General features: G+C 42.9%; 1 protein-coding gene across 2 annotated transcripts in view; it reads left to right on the forward strand.

The window, feature by feature from the left end:
* Positions 1–16,377, forward strand: part of LOC144767992 (guanylate-binding protein 3-like) — a 189,427-nt gene that overhangs the window by 67,218 nt on the left and 105,832 nt on the right. For both annotated transcript variants that reach the window (XR_013598409.1, XM_078651382.1), the window contains exon 7: positions 16,010–16,287. Coding sequence is in view for 1 of the 2 variants with exons in the window: in XM_078651382.1 (XP_078507508.1) it covers positions 16,010–16,287 (278 nt within the window). In the remaining variant the exon portion in view is untranslated. The remainder of the gene's footprint in view (positions 1–16,009; positions 16,288–16,377) is intronic.

Genomic DNA, 16,377 nt, shown 5'->3' on the forward strand with positions numbered 1-16,377 from the left:
GTGCGCTCGGAGGCCCACATGTTGGAACTGGAATGCGCAGGTAGGGAGGATGGGGGGGCCCAGGCGCGTCAACAGTTGCTAGTGGTGAGACAAATGCACGTGGATTTATTGCTGGATGAGGCTTGATTGGCATGGCTGGTGTCCCGTAGTAGGATCTATCAATGGGGCTATAAGTCCAGTATATTGCTCCATCGTCTGTGTCAGGTGGCTGTGAGTTCCCTGGATCTCCCTGGGCTTTTGGGGGCGGATGGGAGGGCATTGGGTGATCCCTCAGTTGTAGCTGAGAGCTTTGCACACTACTATGCTGATTTGTATGCCTCACGGGAGTCCCTGTCAGAAGACATCGTCCGCCGATTTATTTTGGATCTTCCGCCCGGTATCTCTCTGATAAGACTTGGGTGGAATTGGATCTCCCGCTTACGGTGGAAGAACTGGATACGGCATTAGGGGAACTTAACTCTGGGAAGGCCCCAGGGTCCAGCAAATTCCCCTGTGAGTTCTTTAAGAGATATTTTTCGAAACTGGGACCCCATCGCCTTCAGGTGGTGGAGGAGGCGCTGGAGCATGGGTGCCTTCCGCTGGACTGGAGACATGCTGAGGTGGCCGTGTTCCAAAAGCCGGGCCATCCTCCGGACCAACACTCTTCATACCGCCCCATTTCACTGCTAAATATTGAGGCCAAGATTTTGGCCAAGGCCTTGGCCACTCGCCTTCACTCCCATATCCCCTTGCTGGTCCCACCGGACAAGGCAGGTTTCATGTCTCAACGGGCGACACGGCACACTATTTGGTGGGCGCATATTGCTATAGACCTGATTCGGAGGTTGGATGTGCCAGCGGCTCTCCTGTTGGCAGACATGGATAGGTCTTTTGATTCCCTTAGTTGGACGAATCTCTTTGCGCTTTTAGATCATTTTAATTTGGGCCCACACTTCTTGGCATATTTAAAAATTCTTTATACACATATCACGTCATCGGTCTGGGTTGTGGGAGCTGCCTCCTTCACTTTTCCTAGAGGGCGGGGCACCCGTCAGGAATGGCAGCTGTTGCCATTTCTTTTCACCCTCGCGATGGAGCCCTTGGAGGCTTGGGTGCTGATTGACGCACAAGTGGCAGGCTTTGAATGAGCACAGGGACTATCTGGCTGTATAGTGCTCTACGTGGATGATGTTCTTTTCTTTTTGACCAACGTCAATAGGACGGGCCCCAGATTGCTGCGTATTATGGAAATATTCGGGGCGATTTCCGGTCTATTTATGAACGCAAGTAATTCAGTGCTGTGGACACTGGGGCGTCAGGTGGAACTGGGTACCTTGGCCGCTGCCGCGCAGGTTACCGCGGTCGGTATGAAATATCTGGGGGGGGGGGGGGGGGTTCTGTCCGGTTCATCAGGGGAGTCCTAGGACCGTAATGTTGCATCGGTTTGGGCGCGGGTGCGCGACGAATTGAGAACGTGCCCCTTTCTCTTCCAGGTTGGTCGGCCGTCTTTAAAATGGTCTTGTTGCCGCATTTGCTCTACCAGCTACAGAATTATACATTCCCTGTTAAGCCCTCTTGGTTCCGCCAGATTAATTAGGTTCTGGGACAGTTTCTTTGGGCAGGAAGGGCACCCAGGGCAGCACTACGGATGTGTTTTCAATCCACGTACTGTGGTGGGCTGGCCACCTCAGATGTCCAGTCCTACTATGTGGCCTCGCAACTCCTGATATTGAACGAATGGTGGTATGGGGATGGCTCTCATCCTGCATATGCAGTGGAGCAGTGCCAGATGGGATCCTATTCCTTACACATGGTCTTATACTCAGCTTCTATACGCAAGACACTGCAGTCCGCCACCAGGGTATTTTCCAGGTGTAGAGGCAGGCCCTGGCCAGGATGGGGTGGTGGGGCAGGCTGACAAGGGAGACGGCCCTTTGGTCCAATCGTAGATTGCCACAACTTGCGGGCTTGTGGGGTTTACGAGAATAGGATACCATTGGGATCTCTACCTTAGGGGACGTTATGCGTGGCACGGTTTTAAAATCTTTCCAGGATCTCCAACATGAATATCAGATGCCGAATCCACAATTTTTCAGATACTTGCAGTTTAGACATGCCATTCTTGCCAGCGTTGCGGAGTTGGAGTCTCTTCCTGAGTTCAGTCCTGTTGAAGCTAAATTATTTATGTTTGACCTACAAGACCATAAAGTCTCCAAGATATATCAAACCCTGGTGACAAATTCCCCCACTACATTAGATAAACTTAGGTAGAGGTAGGAGGAAGACCTTGGTCCCCTGGATGAGAAGGACTGGACCGAAGCGCTTGTGTCCCCTCGAGGAGGGGTGATAGCCATGTGCCTTCGGTTGATCCAATTTAATTATCTTCACCAAGTATATTATACTCACGGCAGGCTGTGTTGGGCAGGCTTAATAGAGACCCCAGTGTGCCTATGATGCGGCTCTGCGGATGGTAACCTGTTTCACACAATTTGGCAGCGCGCGGTTCTCGAAAGGTTCTGGTGGGGGGTTTTGGCCTGCCTCGCTGAGGTCTTGGGGTGGGAGCTCCCTTATTCCTCAAAATTGGTGCTGTTACATATAATGGAAGAGGTGGGGGGGAAATATTTATAAGCGCCCTCTGATGCTATTGGGCTTTACGCAGGCTAAACAGGACATTGCTTGTAAGTGGAAGGCTGGGGCTCCACCTTTGCTCTGGGCATGGAAAAATGGTTTGGTTTTCAATATGGGTTTGGAGGTTCCTATTTTCCAAGCTCGAGGGTGCTCGTCAAAGCATTTTAAGATTTGGAAGAGGTGGGCAACATATCGGGTTTGGATCTAGAGCCCCCTGCCATGAGGGATGTGGCAGTTGAGGGTAAAATTGGACAGGAGGTGTGATTCCAGACCTATTGGGTCCTGTGGATAATGTTCTTTATGTGCGGGTGAATTTGCGTTATTAATTGTGTGGCGCAAAGAGTGCAGGGGGAGTTTGTTTCTTTATTATTTAAGTTTTTTTGCATAACGTATATGCTAAAAGTCAACGCAATACTTGTGTATTATGTGTCAGACTGTCTCTGGGTTACAGAGCTCTGCATTGTATTTGACAATTGACATAATAAAAACTGTTATAAAAAAAAAAATATATATATATATATGAGCAAATGAGAAAAATACATAGAAAACAAACAAGTTTACAGCATTAGTAAAGAGCTCAGTAGAGATAGAAAGGGAAATGGAAAAGGAGTATAATAAAAAGGAAAGTAGAGAAGTTTAGAAAGAAGGAAAAAGGAAGAAAGAAATGAAGAAATGAAGAGGGAGAGTAAGAGAAAATACTGAAAAAAATGTAGAAGAACAATGAAACATACCATAAACTCAAACATGGACGGGGGGTGCTGAGGCGACAAAACGAGTAAATGTATGACCAGCGAGACAATTCCGGGGAAAGATCACGAGGAGAAACATATTTAAATAATACAATACAACGGATGGTGGAAATACGGATGGAACTGATATCTGGAATGGGGAAACAAAAAAGGAAAGCAGGTAATTAATACGATTTCATCTTGAAAAGGGAATTGAGAAATAAAATAAGGTTACACATGAGACAAGGAAACAATCTTTTTCATATGAAGAAGACCCTCTTGCGAAATCCATAGAATCTTCTCTGCAGCTATCAAGAACATGTTGAAGTAAAGCAGGATCTTTGTAGGTGGTAGTTTTATTTTTATAAGTGACTTTGAAGTTGCAAGGGTGAATCAAACCATATCTGGAATTTCGATCTCAAAGTGCTGGTTTCCTAGCAAGCAAACATTTCCTTTTATCCGCTGTAACTTTGGCATAATCTTGTGAGAAAAAGAATTGTGAACACTGCTAGGAGATATGACGTTTAAATTTATCTGCTTGTAGAACTTTCAACAAGTCCGTTTACTCTAAGAAGTAAGGTATGACACCTCGTGGTTTATGTTGACACGAGGAAGTAGACGGAGGACGACCAAGTCTATGAGCTCTTTGTATGTTCAATGAAGGAGATGCTGGCATAGCCAGTACCTGCTGGAGAAAAGATTGAAAAAAGGCTATAGGATTGGATCCTTCCAAACCCTCAACTAACCCATAAATACATAGATTATTGCATCTACTAAGGTTCTCAAGGTTTTCAATTTGTTTCTGAAGTTTAAGTATTTCAGCTTTTATTGGGGGAATCTGCTGTGAAGAGATGTGGAGAGATTGAACTTCACATTCCACAGAAGCGAGCTTACTTTGAATACTGTTACAAAGACGTCTGGAACAGGTAAGTGAGAATAAGTGAAGCTTAATTATGGCCCCCACTCAGGAACCTCTAACACGTTGCGCTGCAAGCCCAGCGACTACCAACTCTGCCAGTCAGGCTGCCTTGTCAACATTCCAAGGCAGCCTCTGGCTGAACTGTAGGAACATTCCAAGGGGTGGAAAAGGGAGGAGGGTAGAGGGGATAGAGGGAGAGACTACATAACTGAAGTGGCGTATAAGAAATACCAAGAAAAGTAAGGGAATTATAACACATCTTCCCCCCATAAATCAATGTAAGAGAGAAGTATAACGTTCTTGCACAATAAAGTCTTTATGCCATTTGGGTGAAACAGTAGGGCTTCGGTTACTGCTCCTGGGAGGCGTGACAGGGTCTTCAGGGCCCCCCCGGTGACAGTGAGTTTTCATGAGTGGTGTCCTCTGGGTTCAGGCATTTAACCAACCGGTCCATGCTCCAGTTTTGCCCATTCTCAAGGACCGCAGTTTTTTTGATGTCCACTGATGTAATAAAGAATGTTCTTAAAGTGCAGGGTAAAGAAACTTCTAGGGCGACAGACCAAATGTACCTGAGAGAGACAGACTCTGTAAAGTTTATGAGCTCAGGATGGGAGAAAGACTCAAACTTCCCTTATATAGACTTGTTACCAAACCGTTGGATAAGAGCAGAAGTTTTTAAATTACATATAGGCATTAATCCGTTATTTACAAATAGTGCAATAAAAACTGCCCTAATGCATCCTGATGGTAAATGTGTGTGTAAAATAGGAATGAAATGTGATATTTTGCACATCTTACTGGATTGTTATATGTTTTTAAATTTACGTAAACAGTTTCTTCGCCCGATATTTTTAAAATATGAGGTTGAGGATCGCACTAAAGCACGGGAGCTTCTAGTTGATATGGAAAATCTTGACATTGCGACAGCCATCGGGAAATTTATGCAGGGGGTATATAAGTTCCCGTTCCGACTGGAGGCCCAAAATAGCCAATAACCCTATAATCCAAATGAACTCTGGTTTTAAATTGTATAAAGGTTGTTTTTAGGATAATTTTTACTGTTAAGAATATGAATTTGTGTTATGTGATTTTAAATGATAAAGAATGAACTGTGGTTTATAGATCAAATGGTCTAAATAAACATTTTTTTGACGTGACTTGACTTGATGTCCACTATTCTTCTGGGTTCAAGAAACTTAGATTCAAGATCCCCACGAGTGTGGTTTTTTTTCACAGCCACCCAATCGCCTACCGACCATTCTCAATTCTTTGTTCCATGCTTTTGATCGTAATAGCCTTTGTAGTTGGCTTGATGGGAAGCTATTTTGGGGTTGGCCTTGTCATAAGAGTTGGACATGGCTGACAAGGTGAATTGGACACCATTGTCTGTGACTATGGTGGCCGGAATGCCTTCAGTGATGAAGGTATCTTGTAGGAAGTTGATCAGGGATTCGTTAGTTATTTTGTGCACCATTTTAATGACTACCCAGTGAGAGTGAAAATCTGTGAGGACAAACGCAAATGTTTTAGTGACACCTCCCTTATTTATTGGGCGGATGTCTAGAGCTAATTTTTCCCATGGTTTGTCCGGAATGGAAACAGGGAAAGAAGTGCCACCTGGGTGCGTTTAGTTTTGTCACTATTGGCGTACGTGGTGCAGTTCTTGACTTTGGTCTCGACCATAGAGTCCATGTTGGGGAACCAATACTGCTCTCTGAGTCTATTTTACGTAAGGCTTCTCCCTAGGTGGCCCTCATGAACCAAGTCTATTATTTTGTCCTTCAAACCTTCTGGAGGGATGATTTTGTTGTTTCTCCATATGTAATCATTGTTCAAGTTGATCTCATGTCTTATTTCCCAGAATTTGTCTAGGTCTTGGCTGACACTTTTACGTGAAGCTGGCCATCCTTGAAGGTATACTCTTTAATACAGGCAAGTGTAGGCATCTTGGGTCATGCTCTCGATCCATTCATCTTGCTTTATTGTGGAGGAGTGGACCTGTAAGATGGGAAACTCAGATGTTTCAAAGTTTTCAGATAGTTCTAATGGTGCCCTCGAAAGGAAGTCCGCTGCGGTGTTGAGATTGCCCGCGACATATTCAGGTTTAAAAAGGAAGCTTTCAAGGCCTAGTACCCATCTGGCTACTCTAGGTGTACTGTTAGCTGATCCTTTAGAACTGAACATCTAAATGAGGGGCTTGTGATTGGTGCGAATAGTGAACTTTATCCCCCACAGGTAGAACTTGAAATGTTTAATCGCCCAAAAGCAGGCCAGGGCTTCCCTTTCTATGACATAATAGTTTCTTTCTGAGCTGTTAAGGGTGCAGAAGCAAAATCAACAATGCGTTCTCTCCCATCGATAACTTGAGAGAGGGTTGCTCCTAGGCCTTTGTTGCTGGCGTCGGTGGTTAGAATGGTCTTCCTGGAAGGGTATACATTTCATAAGTGAGGGGCATTTAAAATGCTACTTTTAATGTTGTCAAAGGCTGCCTGGTGCACCTCTAGCCATTTGAAGGGATTATGGTTTTTAGTGAGTTCCCTAAGGTCGTTGGAAATATCACAACATTTCTTAACATATTTGCCCATGTATTCTGGAAGACCCAGGAAAGATAGTAGTTCTTGATTGGTAGTGGGTGCATTGGCTTTTTCAACAGCATCAAGGAGGCTTAACTTGGGTTTAAATCAGTCCTTTGATATGGTGTGCCCAAGGTAGTCAACGGTTCCCACCCCGATTTGGCATTTTTCTTCCTTAAAGGTAAGACCTGCCTCTTTGAATCTCTTGAGGACAGTCCTGAGAGAAGAATCATGTTCATCCGGTGTTGCTCCGTAGATCAAGACATCGTCTTGAAAGCACATGGTTTTGGGGACCCCTTCAAGTATGTACTGCATTATCTTTTGAAATACCGCTGCCGCCGAAGTGAGTCCAAATGGCATTCTGAGGAACATGTATGACCCCAGAGGAGTGGTAAAAGCAGTTAACTCTCTGGAATCGGGGTGAAACTCTACTTGATGGTAGGCATTGGAAAGGTCAAGTACACTAACGCAATTGGCTTCCCCCATGGTGCTTCAAACCTTGTGGATGCGTGGAAGTGGGTGTCCTTCAATGATGACATTATCGTTAAGGTCTCGGAGGTCGATGCACAATCTAATGTCATTCCCCTGGGCCTTCTTCGCGATAACCACAGGTGCGACCCATGCAGTACAGTCCACAGGTTGTATTACACCTAGGGACTATAGTCTGTCTAGTTCAGTTTTAAGGGGTTCCCACATAAGGTGAGGTGTGGGCTTCGTTTTGTGTGCAAAAGGTTTGGCTTGTGGTTTAAACTTTATTTTGTGTTGGAAGTTCTTAAGGAGCCCTAAATTGGAAGTGAAAACATCAGGAAACTCTTTGATGAAGGTTTTACCCTGGGTGGCTAAATCAATGGTAAGAACTTGCTCTTGGTTATTGGGTCCAGTTTTATGCCTAACTCTTTTTGATGTTGCCAACCAAGGAGATTGGACCCCTCCTCCACTATGTAGACTTTCCCAAGGGTGATGTGGTCTTTGAAAGAAATGTGAGTTTTAACCATGCCCTTCAAAGGAATAGATTCTCTGGTGTAGCTTCTGGGAGAAAAGTCAGGCTTTATTATGCGACTTTCTTTACAAAAGTTCATGTTATTAAAATCAGAAATGTTCACAAAAGTGAATGGGGAACAGGAATCTGTAAACATGTTGATTTTCTAGCCACCCAACTTGGAAGATAATTTTCCTAACTGATTGGATTTTGGACTCCGGAGTAACCGCCGCACTGTTCTGTTTACTGTGACAAACTCTAGCAAGGTGGCCTTTCTTATTGCACTTCTTTCAACTAGATGATGTGGCTTGGAACTTAGGATAGTTGGCAAGGTGGTTGCTACCACTGCAACGGTAATATTTGAGTTTGTTGGGGTTGTTGTCATGAGTCAAGTTGGGAGTTTTGGTATTTTTAATATTGCAAATAGTGTTTTCATTGATAGTATCAACGGGTTCTGATTCCACAATTTCTGACACCTGGCTTTGGACTGAATAGGAGTGTTCAGGTAGAACAGGATTTGGCCTAATCTCCTCCATGTAGAGGGCAGTATACTTAATAGATTTAGCCAATTCTATTGCCTCTAGTAGATTAGGTTGTTTTTGCAGTATTTTTTCTTGGATTTTACCATTATTGGTGCACATAACTAACCATTTGGTCCCTAATAAGGGAGTCGTTTGAGATCCCCGAATTGGCATAGCTCACCTAGACCTCTCAGCACAGCATTGTAGTTTTCAATGCTTTCATGTTTTCCTTGCACCCTACAAAAGAACGTGTGGCGTTCAAGTACTATGTTGATTTTGTCCCAAAATGTATTTCCAATTTTATTAAAGTTTTTTCGTAAGAGTTTCCATCTTCTTCTGGTTCTGGTAGAGTATCAAAGATTTTCCTCCCATAGGTACCCAGGTTGTGGAGAAGAATGTGTTGTTTCCTTAAAGCACTGATTTTTTTCTCCCCCAATGGCAATCAAGTACGACTCCAAGATCTTGACCTATTCTTTCCAAGGAAGGTTGGGTTCCCCACATTCATTTATGTTGGCAGCCGCCATGTTGGGAAACCAAACGCTGAGCGGAAACCCCAGGGAGAATAAGAACTCGCCATATGTGGATAACAGGAAAGATCTGTTGAAGAGACCAGGAGGCGATGCTTGATGCACTGCAAATGAAGTAGATATAAAAAATAGGCGTGCGTGTCACCGCAGATGGTTGTTATAGAGGAGGTGGGAGAGCCCAGGAGATGACACGCCAAATATTATAAATTGTGCATATCACTGCAGAAAGGTTAGCACCAGGGAAGAACAAGTAGTGCGTGCATAACTGTAGAAGTGGCACACATGTGAAAAGGCGTGTCGCTGTAGTAAGTAATATGGAGAAATAAAGTGAGCGTGTCACTGAAGAACATGAGACACGCAAAATGGTGTGCGCGTCACCGGTGGTGTGAATAACTGAATGGGCAGCTGAGCAAAGTAAACCAAAAAAGACAAGATGTGAGCTGTGCCAGTCAGCGGTGAGAACACTGGCAGAGAAACCCAGGTAATATACATCCAGCGCTTGAAGAACCAAGTTGGTGAAAACACTTTATGAAAGATGTGCCTGTCAGCGTGGATGAGGCTAGCAGGCAAATGAATTTGTGGAAAGATTGAATACGTCCAGCGCAGAAGAACAAAGCAGATGAAAACACTTTGTGAAAGCTCTGCTTGTCAGCGTGGATGAGGCTGGCAGGCAAATGAATTTGTGGAAAGATAGAAATGTAGACCTTTGAAATGTGCTTTGAGAATGTAGAGAACGTCAGGCGGCTGTAATGGCAGGAGCGTCACCAATCTTGACTAAACTCATAACTGAAATGGCTGAATGCTTGCACAGCAGCAGGTTGGGCACCCCGCTGTGAGAATAAGTATATGCGTATAACAGAACTTACATTTCCTTAACGCAGCAGGGCTGAGGCCAGAGAAGTGAAGCGCGCTTTTCCACCACAACTGAGGGTCTGAGGCTGGAGAAGTGTCAACGCGCCTTCCCACCAGCTGAGGGAGTCTTACATGATGAATTCCTCACACAGCTGAGGGAAAATTCCACTGTGCATGACAGTTACGCGCCATGCTGAGGGGAGCTGGAAAAGCCGATGCTGAAATGACGGCTGTCAACAAATGCTGAAACTGTCAAAGCGGCGCCGCATTGAGATTTCCTCACAGCAGGGGAAGGAACACTGAGTAGGAGCGGTGGTGAAAATATCACGATTGAGAGTCCAAGAGCTGTGCCTGTCAGCGCAGAGAAGAGCTGGCAGCGGCGCAATAAATAACCCCACGCTGCAGAAAGCAATTTAAACACAGTTCCAGTGAGGTTTTCAATCGTGATGAAAGCTGATCACTGAGAAGGATAATCTCTTCCGCATTAAAGTCCGCGTGAGAGAAGCTGATCCCTGGTTGGAAATGCTAGCAACAATACCGTAACCTTGTGGGCCACAAGGTAGTGATTACATCGACGTAGAGGATGAAGGCAGAAGGGAAGGAGCGCCGTCCTGCTCCCTTACACAGACCAGTTGTCGCCAGTGTTGCAAAGATGTCTGGGACAGATAGGTGAGAATAAGTGAAGCTTTATTATGGCCTTCACTAAGGAACCTCGAACACGTCGCGCTGCAAGCCCAGCGACTACCAACTCTGCCAGTCAGGCTGCAATGTCAACATCCTAAGGCAGCCTCTGGCTCAACTGTAGGAACATTCCACGGGGTAGAAAAGGGAGGGGGGGTGGAGGGGAGAGAGGGAGAGACCACAGAAAGGAAGTGGGATATAATAAAGTAGGAGATCAATAGGTGGGGAGGGAAGGGATCCGTGATCCATTCAATTCCCTTGGGTCAATACCATCTAATCATATGAGAAGGATCACTTGTCCGGTATATACAGGACAATTAGGTCAACAACTGATAGTAATATAAACAGATTTAGTAACAGTAAAAGGAATTTTATAGAAATACATTCATAGGGTTTAGTTTTTATGCAGCCTCCACCAGGTAAATACCTCCTGGTGGAGGCTGCATACAAACTAAACCCTATGATTATGCAGACACGTGCGAGGGCTAGCGGAGAATCAAGATATACCGCTTGACATTACCACCAACAAAACACGTGCATGAGGGTTTTTTATTGGGACTAGAAAGAACAAATACCGCATACCCGATGTTATGCAGGACAAGTGATCCTTCACATATGATTAGATGATATAATAAAGTAGACCAAGAAAAGTAAGGGAATTATAACAGAAACGAAGACCAATTGCCCTCTAAAGTCAGGAGACGGGTGCTTCTGTACTCCATATATGGTTTGAGAGCTTGTATTTAGTTCAGCAGTAACTCTAGAGATACTGGTGGAGGAGAGGTAACTGGTGGAATGTCTGATAAAATATCGACAGACAGAAAATCGACCTACAAAAATATCGACACAGAAATATCGAAGTCAAAAATATCGAAGTCCTATCTACATAAAGGTAAGTACAAAAATATCGAGAAAAAAAATATTGTCAAAAAATTTGATGTTAAAAATATCGTTTTTTAAAATCTTTTAATAATAATGTAAAAATGAGTAAATAATACATATAGTTAAAAATATAGATATACACATTAAAACATATTTTAAAATAATAACTAGTATATATGTTAAAATTAATTAAACATCTACACATAAATGAATATGTATACTTACTCCCCATATTGCAACAGTTGGGAAAGTGCTGAATAGCATAGGGGTAAAAATTACTATTGCCACTACAGTGAGTGCAACAGTAGGGAAAGTGTTGGTTAGCATAGGGATAAAAATTACTATTCCCTCTCCAGTGAGTGCAACAGTAGGGAAAGCGTTGGATAGCGTAGGGGTAAAAATTACTATTCCCACTCCAGTGAGTGCAACAGTAGGGAAAGCGCTGAATAGCGTAGGGGTAAAAATTACTATTCCCACTCCAGAGAGTGCAACAGTAGGGAAAGCGCTGGATAGCGTAGGGGTAAAAATGACTATTCCCACTCTAGTGAGTGCAACAGTAGTAAAAGTGCTGGATAGGGTAGGGGTAAAAATTACTATTCCCACTCCAGAGAGTGCAACAGTAGGGAAAGCGTTGGATAGCGTAGGGGTAAAAATTACTATTCCAGCTCCAGAGAGTGCAACAGTATGGAAAGGGCTGGATAGCGTAGGGGTTCAATTAAATACTTTTTTTATAAAAAAATAACATAATTATTTCCCCCAAAAATTATTATTAAATACCAATAAATGTAAATAAATATTTACAAAAATAATATTAAATTACATCCTACACTATTCCCCCTTTAACACACAACACACTACACATACAAAAAAACACAATTATGTAACTATCAATTAATCCATTAATAATAGTTAATAATACACGAATTATAATTAATATAATTATAAATTAACTACTCAATAAATATTAATTACCAATCAATTATTAATCACCAATTAATTAATATTTAACAATAAATTAATAATAACCATACATAAAAAGTATTAATAAATTAATTATCATTATTATAATTAACTCATTAATACAAATTAATTACCAATTACTAATTAACTAACAAATAATTAATAACAAATACCAATAAATAAAAAGAATCTCATTAATTAATTTAATGTATTACTTCCCACCCAACTCCCCTATAAACCCACAGCCCAAAACACATAAAAAAATCACATAATTAATTTAACTATCAATTAATCACGTAATAAAAATTGATCACCAATTAATTATTTAACCATAAATGAATTAAAAATAACAATAAATTAAAACTAATAATACATTAATTATAATTAATATCATTAACGAATTAATAAAAATTACCAATTAATAATTAGTTAACAATAAATTAATAATCAATACCAATTAATAAAAACATATTAATTAATTATAATTAAATTACTTCCTACCCTATTCCCCTATAAACCCCAACCATAAGGCAAAATGAACTTTAACTAAATTGCAAATTTTTAAACGTTTATTTTAAAATTTAGGAATATACACTAAAAAAATGTTTAACATACATATAAAATACATTACACTAATAAACATTTCGATATTATTGACAACTATATTTTTGCTTACAATAGTACTTACTTCGATATTACTTACTTCAATATTAAAAAAGATATTACTTACCTTGATGAAATGATGTAATGAAATGTATTTCTATAAAATTCCTTTTACTGTTACTAAATCTGTTTATATTACTATCAGTTGTTGACCTAATTGTCCTGTATATACATACCTTACGTCTGGTTTAAGCAAACTTGTTTTTCTGAGTCTTAAAACCTAAATTGTGTGCCTGCGCCAGAACGGAATTGCTAGGTTCACCTGTGCCCTTATGTAGCGGGATGGTTTATTAATTTATTTATTTATTTATTTACTGGCATTTGTAGAGCGCAACCAAATACCCGTGGGTGTCTCGGCGCTAGACTGCAGTAGTGTCTATCCTTAGAAGTAGGTACGGTGGGCTGAGTATATGAGTTACTGGTCAAATAACCACGTTTTTAGTTGTCTCCTGAACTGTAGGAGTGTTGAGCTGGATTTAACGTAGTAAGGTAGGGAATTCCAGATCTTAGAGGCTGCAGCAAGAAAGCGACGGTCGCCCCAAGTAGCTGTTCTGCTGCGTGGAGTGATTAGTTGATTAAGTGTAGAGGAGCGGAGTGTTCTGACTGGATTGTAGGGTTTTAATTGATCTTTAAGGAAGCGAGGCCCCTGGTCCTGCATTACTTTGTAAACTATACACATGGCTTTAAACTTTATCCTGTTTTGGATAGAAAGCCAGTGATAGGTTCTCAGAGTGTCTGAGATGGGGGCGAATTTGGGTTTTTTGGATAGCAGGCGTGCAGCCGCGTTTTGTACAGTCTGAAGTTTTTTTGTGACTCTTTTTTGTGCATTTAGAAGGAGGCCGTTGCAATAGTCTAGGGAGGTAAGAACCAATGATGTAACCAGGGTCTTGGCGGCCGCATCAGGTAGAAAAGGCAGGATTTTCCTAATCATCCTAAGTTTGAAATGGGCCGTGGAAGCTACCTTATTGGCATGGGTCATAAAGTTGAGTTGGTCATCAAACATGACTCCCAGATTTCTGACCTTGGAGGAGGGACAAGGTGGGGTGCCAAAAGTTAATGGCCACCAGGCTGTGGGCCAAGATGGTGAGAGCTTGCCAAAGATGACCACCTCCGTTTTGTCGGAGTTTAGCTTTAGGCAGTTACCTGCCATCCATTCACCTATCGCCGTCATGCCAGCTTGGAACCGTTCGGCCACCTCCTGACCATCACCCTTGATGGCCAGCACCAGCTGCGTGTCGTCGGCGTATGAGGTTAGGCTCATCCCATGTGCTTTGATGACACTAGCAAGGTCCGACACGTATATGTTGAAAAGTGTCGGACTTAGGGATGAGCCTTGAGGAACCCCACACGGTAACGACCGGCTGGCAGATTGGAATGGGCCTAATGTGACCGCCTGGGATCTGTTAGCCAGGAAGGAGATCAGTAGATTTTTCGCAGTGGACTGGATGCCCATTTTTTCGACACGGTTGACCAAGGTCTTGTGGTCAACCGTGTCGAATGCTGCAGAAATCTGCACCCGGGCATCTCCGATATATAGTTCTGCTCCCGGATGTGTCTGGGGAGGCCGTCTGCTGCCAGAATGTCAGGATAATTATGGGTCGGAGCAGAGCAACAAGCTCACGCAACTGCCATGTTCAGCTGCCAAGCCACCCCCCCCTCATCTATCTCTCTCTAAGGCACATAAACACACACAATTTCTTGCTCTCTCTTGTTTCTCTTTCTCTGTTACCCTTTGTCTTTCCTGTGGGTATCATTCTTTCTATATTATTGCTGTCCTCTCATACTAACTCAGTTTGTCTTTCTCATCTGTTTCTTTCTTGACCCCTACACACACCCTCTTACCTCAGTGTTTCATTCTCTATCTCTGGCCTCAATGCTTCTATATATATTATGTTATACAGATTTCAGACTCTATTCACACACTTACTAAGGTGCCTCATTGCCATAAGTGCAGTCTGCCCTAAGAATCCGGCACCTTTTGATTCGCTCCTAGTGTCAGTCTGCTGCTTTTGTTGTAATTCAGATACTATTTCCTAACCTCCACCCTCCTACTTCTCATGACCCCCCCCATAAACAAACAGGGGGGGGTTCATAACGGCTAATTTGAGTAAATTTAGTTAAAAATAAATTAGTAACTCATAATCTTTGTAGTAGCAGGCACATTTAATGGTGATCTTGGAAGGAGCTAAGCTGATGTAGTAGCGTTGATAAAGAGACCTCCTCTGAGATCATCCCTCTGATGCTCAGGATGGAGGTCTGCTCAATACCTGTGCGGTGCCTTCTAAGGTTCGCTACGGAACACCCAGGAGGGGTCTCGAATGGTCATCTTCCTCGTGGCTCTCCAGCTCCACATTCTCACAACAGAACTCACTCCCCAGATCATACTTTCAAAAGACAGACTCCAGGGGCACCTCTTCATCCACCCACTCAATCATATAGAGTGATCCTGTTGTCCTTTATGAGTGAATGTACGTGTAGAGCGCTACCAGCTGCTCAAGAGTGTACCAGCACTATAATATGAAAAGGTGGGATAGTAGATGATGATTTACTGGCTAAAGAGATACGCTTTCAAGGAGTCGCTGAGGGCAGGTGATTTCATATTTTGGCCGAGCGTACCAAGAAAGAAGCACCACTGAGTTTATTTTTTGGAGACGAGAAGCAAGTATCAAACCAGCTTTACTAGACCATAGGCTTCTATTTGGCTGGTACTCACTAATTCTTTTATTCAGGTGATGGGCCATCTTACTCCATCTTCTTGTTGCTAGGAGATACTAATTGTCAACAATTCATTTTAGGACACTTCTAACAATATGACCAATCGCAGGTTGTAGGAGTGCTCACCTAGACTCTTTCACCGCAGATTACTCACAGTCGTTCACAATGTAGGGGGGACACTTATGCATATAAGGTGAAGGGTGGCCTTGCTGTTCTGTACCAGGAGAGTGGGCTCCTTGATGCACACACTGCATTGAGCCTCAACTCTTTCATCTCTCATGTTAGCCCTGAGAAGCAATGGGTGCAGCAGCTGCTAATGGGGTTCCACAGTTCTGACATGGCACCCTTTATATGACACTTGTAACAGCTGCTTTCAACTTACATTGGTTCTTGTGTTTTTAGAGTTCGGCATCTTGGTCAAGAACTACGTGACAACCATTGCAAATGGAGGGGCTCCTTGTATTGAGAATGCAGTTCTCTCAATGGCCAAAAGTGAAAATGAGGCAGCCATGCAGGATGCTGAGGAACACTACAAGACCCAGATGGAGGAGCTGGTGAAGTTCCCGGCAGCAGTCAAAGAGCTCTCTGATGCGCGTGGGAAGTGTGAGCAAGAAGCCCTCGATATCTTCATGAAGCGCTCCTTCAAAGACAAAGACCACCATTACCAGGACATGCTCAAGGTAATGTCAGCAGCCAACAGTGATTCACAAAATCTTTTGTTTCTTTCTCTCTTTGTAGTAATGGGGATACATATCTGACTCACAAGGAGG

This window comes from Lissotriton helveticus, chromosome 7, assembly GCF_964261635.1.
Source record: "Lissotriton helveticus chromosome 7, aLisHel1.1, whole genome shotgun sequence".
Classification (NCBI taxonomy): Eukaryota; Metazoa; Chordata; class Amphibia; order Caudata; family Salamandridae; genus Lissotriton; species Lissotriton helveticus.